Below are 18,793 nucleotides of genomic sequence, written 5' to 3' on the forward strand. Positions count from 1 at the left end.
CAGGTCGTAGCTGTAGAAAGAGGCCCGAGTTCCCAATTTTCAATTCCGAGTTGGATGAAAGTTCAAAACCTATTTTCTCAGTCGTAGCTTGTTTTTACCCCGAGGTCCCAGTTGTCTTGAACTCACTCAAGTCAGATTTTGAAGTACCGAGTTAAGTTGTTTTGAGTGCGGCACAAATCAAGCTTCATTGACAGCACGGCCAATGTTGAACGTTTACAATTTTAAACTAGGAAAAGAGCCCCTTAATCTTAGACTTGGGACCACACAGCCACTCCATTGAATAGCAGGCTAATGATTGCTTTGCAAAGCTTGCAGTTAGCCACTGATTCCTTGACAAACCACTCATTGTTGAATTTGCAATTTCCAACTTGTTGTGTAATGTTTATGTCCAACGGCCGATGAGCACTGATACTTTATCTATAATTTATCATTATTTCTCTTCATATGACAAAGATTAAAAAGGATTTGCTAGAAGATTGTCGACTTGATTCATGATGACTGCTAGCTCAGATTTTGAAAGTATGATGTTGACATGATCAGTCCAATCAAAGCGACTGTAGATATCACATGATCTGACGTTATTTTATCTGTGGACAATGACCTTGAGCCTTCTTGGATGGGCACTTCTAATGTAACTCTATGGCAGCACCCAAGGGGCTTGAATTTTCAAGTTCTACCCTTAGACTTGGCAGTGATGTATTGTCCCCATGAATGACAGAACACTGAGCCAATCACGGCACAAAGCTCCGTATTTTCTGTGGGCTTGCCCCATCTCAACAGAAAGCACTGAGCTAGGCTGAAAGACCTGCATTTTGGAGCTGCCTTACTCAAGAAAACACAAAAGAGACCATGTCTGTATGCGGCTTTAATAACAACTCAATTACAGGGACAGAGAGAACTGCTGACTGTAGTCATACAAAAACACTCCAGGCACTCAGCCCATAAGAACCATTCATACTGTCAGATCTAATATGAAGAACTGAATACAACCATAAGAACCATTCATACTGTCAGATCTAATATGAAGAACTGAATACAACCACAAGAACCATTCATACTGTCAGATCTAATATGAAGAACTGAATACTAAAGAGAAGAAGAGGTTGACCAGTACATATTCATGTAACTTTATTTTTCATTGGCAGATCAATAAAGTTTGCTTCAATGCAGTTATCCAAACACATTCATGATCAGTAATTAAAATAACTAATCTAGTTTTAAAGACAATTAATAAACACATGTATTAATTTCATAAACTGTGTATCATTAAATAAAGTTGTAAAACAATTCCCCCCAAACTATTGGTGAAAAGTGATCATCACACCATCTCTATCTGATACATGTTAGGGGCGGAAGGTTACCTAGTGGTTAGAGCATTGGGCCAGTAACCAAAAGGTTGCTAGATCGAATCCCCGAGCTGACAAGGTAAAAATCTGTTGTTCTGACTCTGAACAAGGCAGTTAATCCACTGTTACTAGGCCACCATTGTAAATAAGAATTGGTTCTTAACTGACTTGCCTAGTTAAACAAAGGTTCAATAAAAAAATTAAAAAGGGTATACTAGCTCCTTCCCACAGAATACTGCAGCGCCACAACCTGGTCTCAGAGCAAAACGTTTTATATTATACAAAAAACATCAGTGCCACTCCATTTAGTATGTTTGGACAATCACAGTAAATAAACTAAACATGTAAAGTGTTGGTTTCATGAGCTGAAATAAAATCCAGCAATGTTCCATTTGCACAAAAAGCTAATGTCTCTCAAATGTTGTGCACAACTTTGTTTATATCCCTGTTAATGAGCATTTCAGCCTTTGTCAAGATAATCCATCCACCTGACAGGTGTGGCATATCAAGATGCTGATAAAACAGCAGTATCATTACACAGGTGCACCTTGTGCTGGGGGACAATAAAAGGCCACACAACACAATGTCACATATGTCTCAAGTTGGTCCCGTGTGGCTCAGTTGGTAGAGCATGGCGCTTGCAACGCCAGGGTTGTGGGTTCATTCCCCACGGGGGGACCAGGATGAATATGTATGAACTTTCCAATTTGTAAGTCGCTCTGGATAAGAGCGTCTGCTAAATGACTTAAATGTAAATGTAAGTTTAGGGAATGTGCAATTCTCATGATGACTGCAGGAATGTCCACCAGAGCTGTTGCCAGAGAACTCAATATTTATATCTCTACCATAAGCCACCTCTAACGTCCTTTTAGAGAATTTGGCAGTACATCCAACCGGCCTCACAACTGCAGATCACATGTAACCACGGCAGCCCAGGACCTCCTGTCTGAGGGGGGCTGAGTAGTATTTCTGTCTGTAATAAAGACCTTTTGTGGGGAAAAACTCATTCTGAATGGCTGGGCCTGGCTCCCAAGTGGGCCTATGCCCTCTCAAGTCCCACCCATGGCTGAGCCCCTGCCCAGTAAGGTGAAATCCATAGATTAGGGCCTCATTTATTTATTTCAATTGACTGATTTCCTTATACGAACTGTAAATCTTTGAAATTGTTGCGTTTAGATTGTTGTTCAGTATAATACGACTTGTAGGACGTATCAGATGTTAAGAATTACAATTCGTATGTTATTTTACGCATTGCTATTCATACAATATGTTACGGACTTGTAATATGTATGATATGTTACGAATTCCAATTTGTTGTTGCTAACGTTAGCTAGGTTAGGGGTGAGGGGTTTAAGGTAGAGTTAAAGGGTTTAGGGGAAAGGTTAGCTAACATGCTAAGTAGTTGCATGCTAAGCTAACATGCTAAGTAATAGCTAAAAAGTATTAAGTAGTTGCAAAGTTGCTAATTAGCTAAAATGCTAAAGACGTCCGTGATGAGATTCAAAGACGCATCCTTTGGCTAGACGTTTGAGTTACACGCCCACCCTTCCACAGAGCAGGAGTAAGGCTTCTCTCCTACGTGTAAACGTTGGTGTGTTTTTAAGCTGCCCAGTTGAAACTCTCCCCACAGACAGAGTCAGACCAGGCTGAGAGGGAAGCAGTACCACCCAGTCAATTGGCAGACTAGTGTTAGTTTTCAAAATGAGAAGCCTCACAGAGGGTATTCAACACTAAGGGCAAATATTTACAGTAGAAGCTAACAAAACAAAACACACTAAAACTGACAAGGTGAACACTGATCAGTAAACAGAGGCTAACATTCTAGAACGCTCCCTTTCCTCTGTACAGTTTTCTACACTTTCTTAATTTGTTCCATTTCAACTTCTTTTATGAGATGAGAATTAAGTGATGGAGTGACTTTATTCTTAGCTGGTCAGAGAACTGATGAGGTTTTTCTCCTTAATGTATACGTTGGTGTGTTTTTAAGTTGCTATGGTGAGAGAAACGCTTCCCACAGTCAGAGCAGACGTAAGCAGGCGTCTCTCATGCGTGTGTTCTCTGATGAACTATTAGCTCGGTTGCTGTTTTGAAGCATTTTACTCAAACAGAGCAGGAGTATGGCTTCTCTCTTTTATGTATATGTTGTTGTGTTTTTAAGGTATCCAGTCGAGAGAAACTCACCCCACAGTCAGAACAGGAGTAAGGCTTTTCTCCTGTACGTGTTCTCCGATGAACTTTTAGCTTAGTTGATGTTGTGAAGCATTTTACACAGTCAGAGCAGTAATAAGGCTTCTCTCCTGTGTGTGTTCTCTGATGAACTGTTAGCACAGTTGATGTTTTGAAGCATTTTCCACAGTCAGAGCAGGAGTATGGCTTCTCCCCTGTATGTATACGTTCATGTGATTTTAAGTTGGAAAGTTGCGAGAAACTAGTTCCACAGTCAGAGCAGACGTAAGGCTTCTCTCCTGTGTGTGTTCTCTGATGAACTTTAAGCTTATTTGATGTTTTAAAACATTTTCCACAGTCAGAGCAGGAATAATGCTTCTCTCCTGTGTCTGTTCTCTGATGAACTGTTAGCACAGTTGATGTTTTGAAGCATTTTCCACAGTCAGAGCAGGAGTAAGGCTTCTCCCCTGTATGTATACGTTCATGTGATTTTAAGTTGGAAAGTTGCGAGAAACTAGTTCCACAGTCAGAGCAGACGTAAGGCTTCTCTCCTGTGTGTGTTCTCTGATGAACCTTAAGCTTATTTGATGTTTTAAAACATTTTCCACAGTCAGAGCAGGAGTAAGGCTTCTCTCCTGTGTGTGTTCTCTGATGAAATTTTAGATCAGTTGATGTTGTGAAGCATTTCCCACAGTCAGAGCAGACGAAAGGCTTCTCCCCTGTGTGTGTTCTCTGATGAACTTTTAGCTCTGTTGATGTTTTAAAACATTTTCCACAGTCAGAGCAGGAGTAAGGCTTCTCTCCTGTATGTGTTCTCTGATGAACTTTTAGATCAGTTGACGTTGTGAAGCATTTTCCACAGTCAGAGCAGGAGAAAGGCTTCTCTCCTGTGTGTATACGTTGGTGTGTTTTTAAGGTGCCCAGACGAGAGAAACTCGCCCCACAGTCAGAGCAGACGTAAGGCTTTTCACCTGTATGTATACGTTCATGTGATTTTAAGTGGGAAAGTTGAGAGAAACTAGTTCCACAGTCAGAGCAGACGTAAGGCTTCTCTCCTGTGTGTGTTCTCTGATGAGCTTTTAGCTCATTTGATGTTTTAAAACGTTTTACACAGTCAGAGCAGGAATAACGCTTCTCTCCTGTGTGTGTTCTCTGATGAAGTTTTAGCACCATTGATGTTTTGAAGCATTTTCCACAGTCAGAGCAGGAGTAAGGCTTCTCTCCTGTGTGTATTTTTAGGTGTATTTTTAGCTTTGATAGAAATGGGAAAATCTCTTCACAATGTGGGCAGTGATGAGACCTCTTAGCTCTCTGATCTTCCTGCTGTTGCTCTCTGGATGTAGAGAATGTCTCAACATGGTATCCTGTGTGAAAATCAGAAGAACCAGTCAGTTGGTGTGATATACATGTCAATCAAATGTAGTTTATGAAGCACTTTTTACATCAGTAGTTGTCACAAAGTGCTGAACAGAAACCCAGCCTAAAATCCCCAAAGAGCAAGCAATGCAGATGTAAAAGCACAGTGGCCACAAAAAAAACTCCCTAGACAGCAGGAACCTAGGAAGAAACCGAGAGAGGAACCAGGCTCAGAGCGGTGACCAGTCCTCTTCTGGCCATACCGGTTGACAGGTAGCCTAGTGGTTAGAGCAACCGAAAGGTTGCAAGATTGAATCCCTGAGCTGACAAGGTCAAAATCTGTTGTTCTTCCCCTGAATAAGGCAGTTAACCCACTGTTTCTAGGCCGTCATTGAAAATAAGAATTTGTTCTTAAACTGAATTGCCTGGTTAACCTGTTTGGGTGCATGTCCAAACGCTAGCGGGACACCTACGACAACATCCGGTGAAATTGCAGAGCGCAAAATACAACAATCGTAATATTAAACATTCATGAAAATACAAGTGTCTTACATCATTTAAAAGCTTCTTGTTAATCCAACTGCGTTGTCAGATTTGAAAAAGGCTTTACGGAGAAAGCATACCATGCGATTATCTGAGGACAGCGCCCCACATCAAAATACTTTTTCAACCAGCACAGGCGTCACAAAATCACAGACAGCAATTAAATAAATCACTTACCTTTGAAGATCTTCCTCTGTTTGCAATCACAAGGGTCCCAGCTACACAATGAATGGTCGTTTTGTTCGATAAAGTCCTTCATCATATCCCAAAAATGTCAGTTTAGATGGCGCGCTTGATTCAGTAAGTCACTCGTTCAACATGCACACAAATTAATCCAAAAAGTTACCAGTAAAGTTCGTCCAAACAAGTCAAACGATGTTACTAATTAATCCTCAGGTATTCTAATATCTACATAAACAATAATATTTAAGACAGAGAATAGTGTGTTTAATAGCGAAGATAAATAACGAAGAGCGCACTGTCGTTGATGCGCGCAACATGACTACTTTTCTAAATGGGGACACCTTGGAAAAACTACAAATACTTGTTCATTTTTCAAAAAACAAGCCTGAAACCTTTTCTTAAGACTGTTGACATCTAGTGGAAGCCATAGGAACTGCAATCTGGGTCCTATCTATTTGTATATCCCATAGGCAAGCACTGAAAAAACCTGTGACCTCAAAAAATAAACATTAAAGATGGATTTTCGTGCCATATCAGTTCTGTTATAGTCACAGACATTATTTTAACAGTTTTAGAAACTTCAAAGTGTTTTCTATCCAATGCTATCAAGTATATGCATATCCTAGCTTCTGGACAGTTTACAGGCAGTTTACTTTGGGCACGTCAGTCATCCGAAATTCCGGACAATAACCAGTATGCTAAGGAAGTTAAATAAAGGTAAAAAAATGTATAATAATACAAATAAATACACTACCACTAGTGGTGAAATAAATGAATAAATTCTAAGGATTGGAGTCATTTACAAATGTCCTTGTTCTTGAAAGAAAAGCAAATTTTTTGTCCATTCAAATAATGTCAAATTGATCAGAAATACAGTGTAGACATTGTTAATGTTGTAAATGACTATTGTAGCTGGAAACGGCTGAAGATCTCGTACAACGCTGTGTACTACTCTCTTCACAGAACAGCGCAAACAGTCTCTAACCAGAATAGTGTCTGGAAGGCCAGCATCCCGGAGTCGCCTCTTCACTGTTGACGTTGAGACTGTTGTATTGCGTGTACTATTTAATGAAGCTGCCAGTTGAGGACTTGTGAGACGTCTGTTTCTCAAACTAGACACTAATGTACTTGTCCTCTTGCCCAGTTGTGCACCGGGGCCTCCCACTCCACTTTCTATTCTGGTTAAAGCCAGTTTGCGATGTTCTTTGAAGGGAGTAGTACACAGCGTTGTACGAGATCTTCAGTTTCGTGGCAATTTCTCGCCTGGAATAGCCTTCATTTCTCAGAACAAGAATAGACTGACGAGTTTCAGAAGAAAGGTCTTTGTTTCTGGCCATTTTGAGCCTGTAATCGAACCGACAAATGACCCAGATACTCAACTAGTCTAAAGAAGGCCAGTTTTATTGCTTCTTTAATCAGAACCACAGTTTTCAGCTGTGCAAACATAATTGCAAAAGGGTTTTCTAATGATCAATTAGCCTTTTAAAATGATAAACTTGGATTAGCTAACACAACATGCCTTTGGATCACAGGAGTGATGGTTGCTGATAATGGGCCTCTGTACACCTATGTAGATATTCCAATTTTTAAAAAATCACTAGTTTCCAGCTACAATAGTAATTTACAACATTAACAATGTCTCCACTGTATTAATGATCAATTTGATGTTATTTTAATGGAGGAAAAAAAGTACTTTTCTTTCAGAAATGTATTCATTTCAATAGGCTGTATGGGAATGGGAATAAAACTATTCTAAAACTGGGTAGGATTCAAAAACTACAAAGAGGAAAAAGTTGTGAAAATGATGAGCTATACCATCCTCAACTCAACATCACAAGGGTTAGTAACAACACAGACTCATTTCATAGAACTTTAAAACACTGGCAGTTTGTCTACTTCACTTCCTTAGCCTACTCTCTGATCACTCCAGATAACCCAGTGAATAAAACAAATGCTGGCAATACTGGTGCCATCCAAGTCTCAGTAGCATGAAATAAGATCTACAATTTATTCGAAAAGTATTCAGACCCCTTGATTTTTTCCACGTCTTGTTACATAACAGCCTTATTCTAAAATTGATTAAATCGTTTTTTTTCTTCTTCTCATCAATCTACAAACAATAACCCATAATGGCATCACAATACCCCATAATGGCATCACAATACCCCATAATGACATCACAATACCCCATAATGACTGAAATATGACATTTACGTAAGTATTCAGACCCTTTACACAATAGTTAGTTGAAGCACCTTTGAGTCTTGTTGGGTATGAAGCTACAAGCTTGAAACACTTGTATTTGGGAAGTTTCTCCCATTCTTCTCTGCAGATCCTCTCAAGCTCTGCCAGGTTGGATGGGGAGCGTCTCTGCAAAGCTATTTTTAGGTCTCTCCAGAGATGTTTGATCGGGTTCAAGTCCGGGCTCTGGCTGGGCCACTCAATGACATTCAGAGACTTGTACCGAAGCCACTCCCACGTTGTCTTGGCTGTGTGCTTAGGGTAATTGTCCTGTTGGAAGGTGAACCTTCACCCCAGTCTGAGGTCCGGAGCTCTCTCAAGTAGGTTTTCATCAAGGATCTCTCTATACTTTGCTACGTTCATCTGTCCCTTGATCCTGACTAGTCACCCAGTCCCTGCCGCTGAAAAACATCCCCACAGCATGCTGCTGCCACCACCATGCTTCACCGTAGGGATGGTGCCAGGTTTGCTCCAGGCATGACGCTTGGCATTCAGGCCAAAGAGTTCAATCTTGGTTTCATCAGACCAGAGAATCTTGTTTCTCATGGTCAGAGTCCTTTAGGTGCCTTTTGGCAAACTCCAAGCGGACTGTCATGTGCCTTTTACTGAGGAGTGGCTTCCGTCTGGGCACTCTACAATAAAGGCATGATTAGTGGAGTCCTGCAGAGATGGTTGTCCTTCTGGAAGATTCTTTCATCTCCATAGAGGAACTCTGGAGCTCTGTCAGAGTGACCATCGGGTTCTTGGCCACCTCCCTGACCAAGGCCCTTCTTCCCCGATTGCTCAGTTTGGCTGGGCGGCCAGCTCTTCCATTGAAGAATGATGGAGGCCTCTGTGTTCTTGGGGACCTTTAATGCTGCAGAAACGTTTTGGTACCGGTCCCCAGATCTGTGCCGACACAATCCTGTCACGGAGCTCTACGGACAAATCCTTCAACCTCATGACTTGGTTTTTACTCTGACATGCACTGTCAACTGTGGGACCTTACATAGACAGGTGTGTGCCTGTCCAAATCATGTCCAATCAATTGATTTTACCACAGGTGGACTCCAATCAAGTTGTAGAAACATCTCAAGGATTATCTCACAGCAAAGGGTCTAAAAACATACGTAAATAAGCATTTATTATATATATTTATTTACATTTGCAAGAATTTCTAAAAACGTGTTTTGGCTTTGTCATTATGGGGTATTGTGTGTAGATTGAGGAAAAACATGTAATTGTCACGGCTGTCTTCCTCTTCTTCCTCTGAAGAAGTGTAGCAAGGATCAGACTAATACGCAGCGTGGTAGGTGTCCATGTTTTAATATAGAAAACTGAACATGAACACAAATACAAAAAACAATAAATGTGAACAAACCGAAACAGTCCCGTGTGGCACAAACACTGACACAGCAAACAATCACCCACAAAATACCTAAAGAACATGGCTGCCTAAATATGGTTCCCAATCAGAGACAACGATGAACACCTGCCTCTAATTGAGAACCAATCTAGGCAACCATAGACTTACATAAACACCTATAATGAACACAACCCCATAACTCTACAAAAAAAACCTAGACAGTACAAACACCCTAGACGAGACAAAAACACACAAACCACCCTCGTCACACCCTGACCTAACCAAAATAATAACGAGAACAAAGATAACTAAGGCCAGGGTGTGACAGTACCCCCCCACAAAGGTGCGAACTCCGACCGCAAAAACCTAATCTAAAGGGGAGGGTCCAGGTGAGCCTCATTCGTGGTGGCGGCTCGGGTGCGGGACGTAGACCCCACTCTACCATAGTCATTGCCCTCTTCAAGGGCCTCTTCAGAGGGACGACCCTCGCCTCCGACCTAGGATCTAAGATCCTAATTAAAGGCCCCACTGGACTGAGGGGCAGCTCCAGACTGAGAGGCAGCTCCGGACTGAGGGGCAGCTCCGGACTGAGGAGCAGTTCCGGCATCGCCGGCGTGACAGGCAGCTCTGGCAGGTCCTTGCTGACTGACGACTCTGGCAGGTCCTGGCTGACTGACAACTCTGGCAGGTCCTGGCTGGCTGGTGGCTCTGGCAGGTCCTGGCTGGCTGGTGGCTCTGGCAGGTCCTGGCTGACTGACGGCTCTGGCAGGTCCTGGCTGGCTGACGGCTCTGGCAGCTCCTGGCTGGCTGGCGGCTCTGGCAGGTCCTGGCTGACTGACGGTTCTGGCCGCTCCTGACTGGCGGGCGTCTCTGGCAGCTCCTGACTGGCGGACGGCTCTAGCGGCTCCTGACTGACAGACGGCTCTAGCGGCTCAGGACAGACGGGCGGCTTTGACGGCTCAGGACAGACGGCCGGCTCAGACGGCGCTGGGCAGACGGACGGCTCAGACGGCGCTAAGCAGACGGGCAGCGCAGGCGGCGCTGGGCAGACGGGCAGCTCAGACGGCGCTGGGCAGACGGGCAGCGCAGGCGGAACTGGGCAGACGGGCAGCGCAGACGGCGCTGGGCAGACGGCAGACTCTGGCCGGCTGAGGCGCACAGTAGGCCTGGTGCGTGGTGCCGGAACTAGTGGTACCGGGCTAAGGACACGCACCTCAAGGCTAGTGCGGGGAGCAGCAACAGGACGTACAGGACTCTGGAGACGCACAGGAGGCTTGGTGCGTGGTGCCGGAACTGGTGGTACCGGGCTGGAGACACGCACCACAGGGCGAGTGCGTGGAGGAGGAACAGGGCTCTGGAGACGCACTGGAAGCCTGGTGCGTGGTGCGTGGTGTTGGCACTGGTGGTACTGGGCTGGGGCGAGGAGGTGGCACCGGATATACCGGACCGTGAAGGAGTACAGGAGCTCTTGAGCACCGAGCCTGCCCAACCTTACCTGGTTGAATGCTCCCCGTAGCCCTGCCAGTGCGGCGAGGTGGAATAGCCCGCACTGGGCTGTGCTGGCGAACCGGGGACACCATGCGTAAGGCTGGTGCCATGTACGCCGGCCCGAGGAGACCCATTGGAGACCAGATGCGTTGAGCCGGCTTCATGGCACCTGGCTCGATGCCCAACCTAGCCCGGCCGACACGAGGAGCTGGAATGTATCGCACCGGGCTAAGCACGCGTACTGGGGACACCGTGCGCTCCACCGCATAACACGGTGCCTGACCAGTACGACGCCCTCTCACTCCACGGTAAGCACGGGGAGTTGGCTCAGGTCTCCTACCTGGCTTAGCCACACACCCCGTGTGCCCCCCCCCCAATACATTTTTGGGGCTGACTCTCGGGCTTCCAACCGCGTCGCCGTGCTGCCTCCTCATACCAGCGCCTCTCTGCCTTCGCTGCCTCCAACTCTGCCCTGGAACGGCGATATTCCCCTGGCTGAGTCCAGGGTCCCTTGCCGTCCAGAATCTCCTCCCAAGTCCATGAATCCTGTGTTCGCTGCTGCTGCTGCTGCCGCTGCTGCCCGTTACCACGCTGCTTGGTCCTTTTGTGGTGGGTGATTCTGTCACGGCTGTCTTCCTCTTCTTCCTCTGAAGAGGTGTAGCAAGGATCAGACCAATACGCAGCGTGGTAGGTGTCCATGTTTTAATATAGAAAACTGAACATGAACACAAATACAAAAAACAATAAACGTGAACAAACCGAAACAGTCCCGTGTGACACAAACACTGACACAGGAAACAATCACCCACAAAATACCCAAAGAACATGGCTGCCTAAATATGGTTCCCAATCAGAGACAACGATAAACACCTGCCTCTAATTGAGAACCAATCTAGGCAACCATAGACTTACATAAACACCTATAATGAACACAACCGCATAACTCAACAAAAAAAACCTAGACAGTACAAACACCCTAGACGAGACAAAAACACACAAACCACCCTCGTCACACCCTGACCTAACCAAAATAATAACGAGAACAAAGATAACTAAGGACAGGGTGTGACAGTAATCAATTTTAGAAAAAGGCTGTAACGTACCAAAATGGGAAAAATGGGAAGGGGTCTGACAGTGCCCTCGGAACGTATTCAGACCCCTTGACTTTTTCCACATTTTGTTTTGTTACAGCCTTATTCTAAAATTAGATACAAAAATATCCTCAGCAATCTACACACAATACCCCACAATGACAAAGCGAAAACAGGTTTAGAAATTTTTGCAAATTTATAAAAATTTAAAAAACAGAAAAACAAGACAGACTCAAAATTGAGTTCAGATGCATCCTGTTTCCATTGATCATCCTTGAGATGTTTCTACAACTTGATATATAAAATATTAAATATATATGTATGAGATATAAATCATCAGGATGTGGTAGTCTACTGGTTATGTTCAACACTTCTCCAATCGTTGTTGAGATCTGATATTCTGTGCAGGCCAAAACGAGACGTAGGCCTATATCATATTTCTCAAATCCTTTTCAGGCTAAATTCCAGTCGAACACGGAGAGGACAGTTATGCCTAACTACACTGGAAAAAAAATATAAACGCAATATGTAAAGTGTTGGTCCCATGTTTCATGAGCTGAAATAAAAGATCCCAGAAATGTTCCTACACACAAAAAGCTTATTTATCTCAAATTGTGTGCACAAATATGTTTACATCCCTGTTAGTGAGCATTTCTCCTTTGCCAAGGTAATCCATCCACCTGACAGGTGTGGCATATCAAGAAGCCGATTAAACGGCATAATCATTACACAGTCGCACCTTGTGCTGGGTACAATAAAAGGACACTTTAAAATGTACAGTTTTGTGACACAACACAACGCCACAGATGTCTCAAGTTTTGAGGGAGCGTGCAATTGGCATGCTGACTGCAGGAATATCGACCAGAGATGTTTCCAGGGAATTTAATGTTAACTTCTGTAGGATAGGGGGCAGCATTTGGAATTTTGGATGAAAAGCGTGCCCAAATTAAACTGCCTGCTACTCAGGCCCAGAAGCTAAGATATGCATATCATTAGTAGATTTGGATAGAAAACACTCTGAAGTTTCTAAAACTGTTTGAATCATGTCTGTGAGTATAACAAAACTTATTTGGCATACAAAACTCCAAAGACAAACCATTCAGAATTTTCATTTTTGAGGTCACTCTCTTTTCAATGAGATTTCATTGGGAATCCAGATTTCTAAGCGACTTTCTTGCAGTTCCTATCGCTTCCACTGGATGTCAACAGTCTTTAGAAATTGGTTGAGGTTTTTCCTTTGAGAAATGAAGAAGTAGCACTGTTCAGAATGAGGCTAGAGGGAAGTGTAATCTTTGTTAGAGGAGCTTAACCTGAAAGCTCGCTACACATTGTTTTCCTCCGGTATTGAACACAGTATATCCCGTCTTAAATTGTATCGATTATTTACGTTAAAAAATACCTAAAGTTGTATTAGGAAAGTAGTTTGAAATGTTTGGACAAAGCTTACAGGTAACTTTTGTAGTCATGTTGCGCGAGTTGGAACCAGTGTTTTTCTGGATCAAACGCGCCAAATAGATGGACATTTTGGATATATATCGACGGAATTAATCGAACAAAAGGACCATTTGTGATGTTTATGGGACATATTGGAGTGCCAACAGAAGCCGCTCGTCAAAGGTAAGGCATGAATTATATCTTTATTTCTGCGTTTTGTGTCGCGCCTGAAGGGCTGAAATATGATGGTCTGCGTTTGTTTGCTGGGGTGCTATCCTCATATAATAGCATCGTTTGCTTTCGCCGTAAAGCCTTTTTGAAATCTGACACGTTGGCTGGATTCACAACAAGTGTAGCTTTAATTTGGTGTATTGCATGTGTGATTTCATGAAAGTTAAATTTTTATAGTAATTTATTTGAATTTGGCGCTCTGCATTTTCACTAGATGTTGGCCAGTTGGGACGCTAGCGTCCCACATATCCTAGAGAGGTTAATTCCTCGACCATAAGCTGCCTCCAACGTCGTATTAGAGTATTTGGCAGTACGTCCAACCGGCCTCACAATTGTAGACCACGTGTAATAACGTCAGCCCAGGACCTGAGGTGGGTCTGGCTGCCAAGTGGGTGAGCCTATGCCTTCCAAGGCCCACCCATGGCTGCACCCCTGCCCAGTCATGTGAAACCTACAGGTTAGGGCCTAATTCATTTCAATTGACTAATGTCAATTGAAGTAAAAGCCCTATTAGACTGAAAGATGATGGAATTTCATCAAACTTATGAGCTCCCGAGTGGCACAGCGGTCTAAGGCACTGCATCTCAGTGCTAGAGGCGTCACTACAGACACCCTGGTTAGATTCCAGGCTGTATCACAACCGGCCGTGATTGGGTACCATAGGGCGGCGCACAGTTGACCAAGTGTCGTCCGGGTTTGGCCGGTGTAGGCCGTCATTGTAAATAATAATTTGTTCTTAACTGACTTGCCTAGTTAAATAAAGGTTAATAATAATAATTGTGAGGCTCTCCATGAGCATTAGCTGCTACTTCACTCAATCCTGTTTTAAAAAGTCTCCCTGTGTGACATTCCTTGAGACCAACCAGAAATGTTTCCTTGGCAAAATATCACCAGATTTTCATAAAAACAGCCAAACATGTTCTCTCGTTTCTGCATCACCAAATGTTGCGCGAGACAAAAGAGTAGGCTAGGTGAGTATCAATCACTAGTTCGGTGCAGCAGACTGCAGGGGTGTAGTGCTGCAAGAGCGATGAGCCGCCACAATGGTGTTCGTTTAGTAAAGGTAGATCAATGTCTTGGACGATCACCTAATGATTAATTAGTAGTCCACATAACCAAATATTATAGCATAACATTACTGTTAAAACAAAAACAACACCTAATTTCTTACGAGATTTTAGAATGGTTTGCTGAATCGTCTCAAACTCAACAGCGCGCCATTAGGCAGAATGTGCTTTGATTAAAATAAAATACAGGAAGTCTATATAATTTAACACCATCTGCTCTAATTTGCTAACCAAACAGTAATTCAAGAAGATTTAAATGCATATTCCCATGAAATAGATTGAGATTGAACGATTGGCATGCAGAAACAGCTTGGTCATTTCACTGGTAAAACGCGAAGAACTATAATTCAATATTGACAGTGATGATGTCATGGCCTATTTTGAAATGAGGTATGCCTAACTTGGTGATTGAGGGTATTAAACATTTTCAACGTTCTTGAGACAATGTGTGGGCAAAGGCAGGCGTTACAAGTTTTACAAAGTTTTGCCTCGCAGTGAAGTCTTGAGTTTAATTTATGAAGATAACTTATAGAGAGAACCTGCTCTTACCATGACTAACAGTTGTTCTAATCTTCTCCTCCTCTTCTTCTTCATTTTTAATGTTGACATTCAGCTCCAGTGTTTGACTGCAGTCCTCCAGCTTCACTGATGCCATCTCTGGATCCTGCAGTGCAAACTGGGCTCCACTGTCACAATCAGGACCCAGTGACTGTAGGTTTGGACTCGGTGTGGAAGGAGAGAGGCAGGCTGGGTTTGTCCTCACTGTTGATGTTACAGGCTTCAGACTTAATTCAAGTCGTCCTGTAGATATAATGAGAAACGGACACAAAAAGTTATTGTCTTGACAGTTCTGCCACTTTCTTTATTATAACAAAATATATAAAAATGTTATTTTGTTAATATCTCTCATTTCCATATATCAGGTAATTAATCATTGACAACAAAACATTAATTCACATTAGACAAAGTACACACTTTAAATTACACAACATAAGCGCACTTAATCTATAGTAGATCTCCTAAATTCACATAAATGCATAAATGACTCAAAAAACATTTAGTACAAGGTTGCAGAATGTTTTAGACAGTACTATGTACCATTTTCCTGAATAATATTCACTGTATTATTTAGCGTTATGTTGGCCTTTGGCCGTCCCTATCTACCGTCCAACGGAGAGGGATGGAGGACAGAGATAGGGAGAGAGGACAGAGATAGGGATGGAGGACACACACACAGAGAAAGAGAGAGTGAGAGAACGAGAGCGAGCGAGAGATGGAGGACAAAGAGAGAGATGGAGAACAAAGAGAGAGATGGAGGACAGAGATAGGGAGACAGGACAGAGATAGGGATGGTGGACAGAGAGAAAGAGAGAGGCCAGAGAGAGTGAGAGAACGAGAGCGAGCGAGAGATGGGGGCCAGAGAGAGAGATGGAGGACAGAGAGCGAGATGGAGGACAAAGAGAGAGATGGAGGACAAAGAGAGAGATGGAGGAAAAAAAGCGGGATGGAGGCCAGAGAGAGAGACGGAGGACAGAGAGAGGGAGAGATGACAGAGAGAGGGAGAGAGGACAGAGAGGGAGAGAGGACAGAGAGAGGGAGAGAGGACAGAGAGAAGGAGAGAGGACAGAGAAAGAGGACAGAAAAAGAGAAAGAGGACAGAGAAAGAGAGAGGACAGAGAAAGAGAGAGAGGACAGAGAGAGGGAGAGAGGACAGAGAGAGGGAGAGAGGACAGAGAGAGGACAGAGAAAGTGAGAGAAAGAGAGAGTAATGGACTGACCTGCTGGGAGAGGTAGATATAGGGGGGAGTGTGTGTGTGTGTGTGTGTGTGTGTGTGTGTGTGTGTGTGTGTGTGTGTGTGTGTGTGTGTGTGTGCGTGTGCGTGTGCGTGTGTGGAGAAAGAGTGTGTGATATGAACAATTAATCAAACAGTACCGACCACTCCCCCTCTTTTGTTTTGAGTAAGGCAGCTCCAAAATGAAGGTGTTTCAGCCTAGAGAAATAATGAGAAATTATAGATAAAACGTATCGGTGCTCATCGGCCATTGGACATAAACATTACACACCTAGGAAGAGCAGTGGTTTTCTCTATTAGTATTATCTCTGTATTCGTATTATCCACATTAAAACACCTAGGTAGAGCAGTGGTTCTCTCGGTATTAGTATTATGTATTACCCACATTAAAACACCTAGGTAGAGCAGTGGTTCTCTCGGTATTAGTATTATCTCTGTATTACCCACATTAAAACACCTAGGTAGAGCAGTGGTTCTCTCGGTATTAGTATTATCTCTGTATTACCCACATTAAAACACCTAGGTAGAGCAGTGATTATCTTTGTATTAGTATTATCTCTGTATTATCCACATTAAAACACCTAGGTAGATCAGAGAGGACAGAGCATGTGGCTTTGTAACACACAGGTGTTTCATCTCCACACTGGGATGATTTTAACAGTGCAACGCCACACAGGCCTCATGCCGCTCAGGTAGGAGGGGACCAGAAATAAATGAATAGAAAAAGAGTATGATATGTAATGTTTTTATGGTTACATAAGACAGATGGTTACTTAATAAATGGAATTTGGTGGTGCTGTACTGTAACAGCGAGCTGAGCCAGTTGAAAGAATTGATGCCAGGGATATATTGTTGGTAACTGTGTGTTCCTTCATTAGTTTTGTGTTTTTTATTCATTTATTTATTTTTTTATTTTACCTATCACACTAATTTGAGAGTCCCAGATTTATATTTACTATGTTACATCTAGTCTATGAGACGAGGCTGCACCTTAACCTACATTATAAACACGCAGATCAAGAGGTGTGTTTTTATTTGTCAAACGGCAGTCAAGCATCGATCACAATGTCACCAGAATAAGACCCTGGAAATGTATTGGAAAGGAGTATCAAGATAACCTTGCACTTTCACCAAGCTGTGAAGGTAATCCTGTTGTTTAATCTGTAATAAACTGCATGGTTTCCCGAGCGGTAGTGGCCGTTTACATCGCCATTTCTCGCATAATACATTTAAACGCCTACGGTGGTAGGCTTGATCACCGACGACGACGAGACAGCCTATAGGGAGTAGGTCAGAGACCTGGCAGTGTGGTGCTAGGACAACAACCTCTCCCTCAACATGGGCAAAACTAAGGAGCTTATCAAGGACTAAAGGAAACAGAGGGCTGAACACGCCCCCCATTCACCTTGACGGGGATGTAGTGGAGCGAGAGCGTGGAGTTCCTCAGTGTCCACGTCACTAAGGACCTATCATGGTCCAAACACACCAACAGTCGTGAAGAGGGCAACGCCCCTTCCCCCTCAGGAGGCTGACAAGTTTAGGCATGGGCCCTCTGAACACTGGCTCTATGCACACCCACTACTCTACCCACAAACTACACTGACACTCAACAGACAGACACACATACGCATATTGACTCCACACACACACAGGTTATTATATCCTGATTGTCAAGTCACTTTCACCCCTAGCTACATCCTGTATTACCTCAATTAACCCTGCAGATTCATCCTGTATTACCTCAATTAACCCTGCAGATTCATCCTGTATTACCTCAATTAACCCTGCAGATTCATCCTGTATTACCTCAATTAACCCTGCAGATTCATCCTGTATTACCACCCTGCACATTGATCCTGTATTACCTCAATTAACCCTGCAGATTCATCCTGTATTGCCTCAATTAACCCTGCAGATTCATCCTGTATTGCCTCAATTAACCCTGCAGATTCATCCTGTATTGCCTCAATTAACCCTGCAGATTCATCCTGTATTACCTCAATTAACCCTGCAGATTGATCCTGTATTACCTCAATTAACCCTGCAGATTCATCCTGTATTACCTCAATTAACCCTGCAGATTCATCCTGTATTACCTCAATTAACCCTGCAGATTGATCCTGTATTACCACAATTAACCCTGCAGATTGATCCTGTATTACCTCAATTAACCCTGCAGATTGATCCTGTATTACCTCAATTAACCCTGCAGATTGATCCTGTATTACCTCAATTAACCCTGCAGATTCATCCTGTATTACCTCAATTAACCCTGCAGATTCATACTGTATTACCACAATTAACCCTGCAGATTGATCCTGTATTACCACCCTGCACATTGATCCTGTATTACCACCCTGCACATTGATCCTGTATTACCACCCTGCACATTCATCCTGTATTACCACCCTGCACATTGATCCTGTATTACCACCCTGCACATTGATCCTGTATTACCACCCTGCACATTGATCCTGTATTACCACCCTGCACATTGATCCTGTATTAC

General features: G+C 43.3%; 3 protein-coding genes across 5 annotated transcripts in view; 1 reads left to right on the forward strand and 2 right to left on the reverse strand.

Moving 5' to 3' along the window:
- Window positions 1-18,793, forward strand: part of LOC139533057 (zinc finger protein 135-like) — a 545,377-nt gene that overhangs the window by 256,360 nt on the left and 270,224 nt on the right. The gene's annotated exons all lie outside the window — the stretch shown is intronic.
- LOC139533030 (zinc finger protein 567-like) overlaps window positions 1-18,793 on the reverse strand; it is a 48,587-nt gene that overhangs the window by 28,303 nt on the left and 1,491 nt on the right. The window contains exons 2-3 of one of the 2 annotated variants that reach the window (XM_071331193.1): window positions 16,425-16,482; window positions 15,041-15,292 (exon numbers count right to left, since the gene is read on the reverse strand). In XM_071331193.1, coding sequence (XP_071187294.1) covers window positions 15,041-15,292; window positions 16,425-16,482 — 310 coding nt within the window. The remainder of the gene's footprint in view (window positions 1-15,040; window positions 15,293-16,424; window positions 16,483-18,793) is intronic. The other variant, XM_071331194.1, reaches the window with a different exon arrangement.
- Window positions 853-18,793, reverse strand: part of LOC139533035 (zinc finger protein ZFP2-like) — a 70,143-nt gene continuing 52,202 nt past the window's right edge. The window contains exon 5 of the mRNA XM_071331217.1: window positions 853-4,876. Coding sequence (XP_071187318.1) covers window positions 3,447-4,876 — 1,430 coding nt within the window. The 3' untranslated portion in view covers window positions 853-3,446. The remainder of the gene's footprint in view (window positions 4,877-18,793) is intronic.

Source organism: Salvelinus alpinus, chromosome 10, assembly GCF_045679555.1.
Source record: "Salvelinus alpinus chromosome 10, SLU_Salpinus.1, whole genome shotgun sequence".
Lineage (NCBI taxonomy): Eukaryota > Metazoa > Chordata > Actinopteri > Salmoniformes > Salmonidae > Salvelinus > Salvelinus alpinus.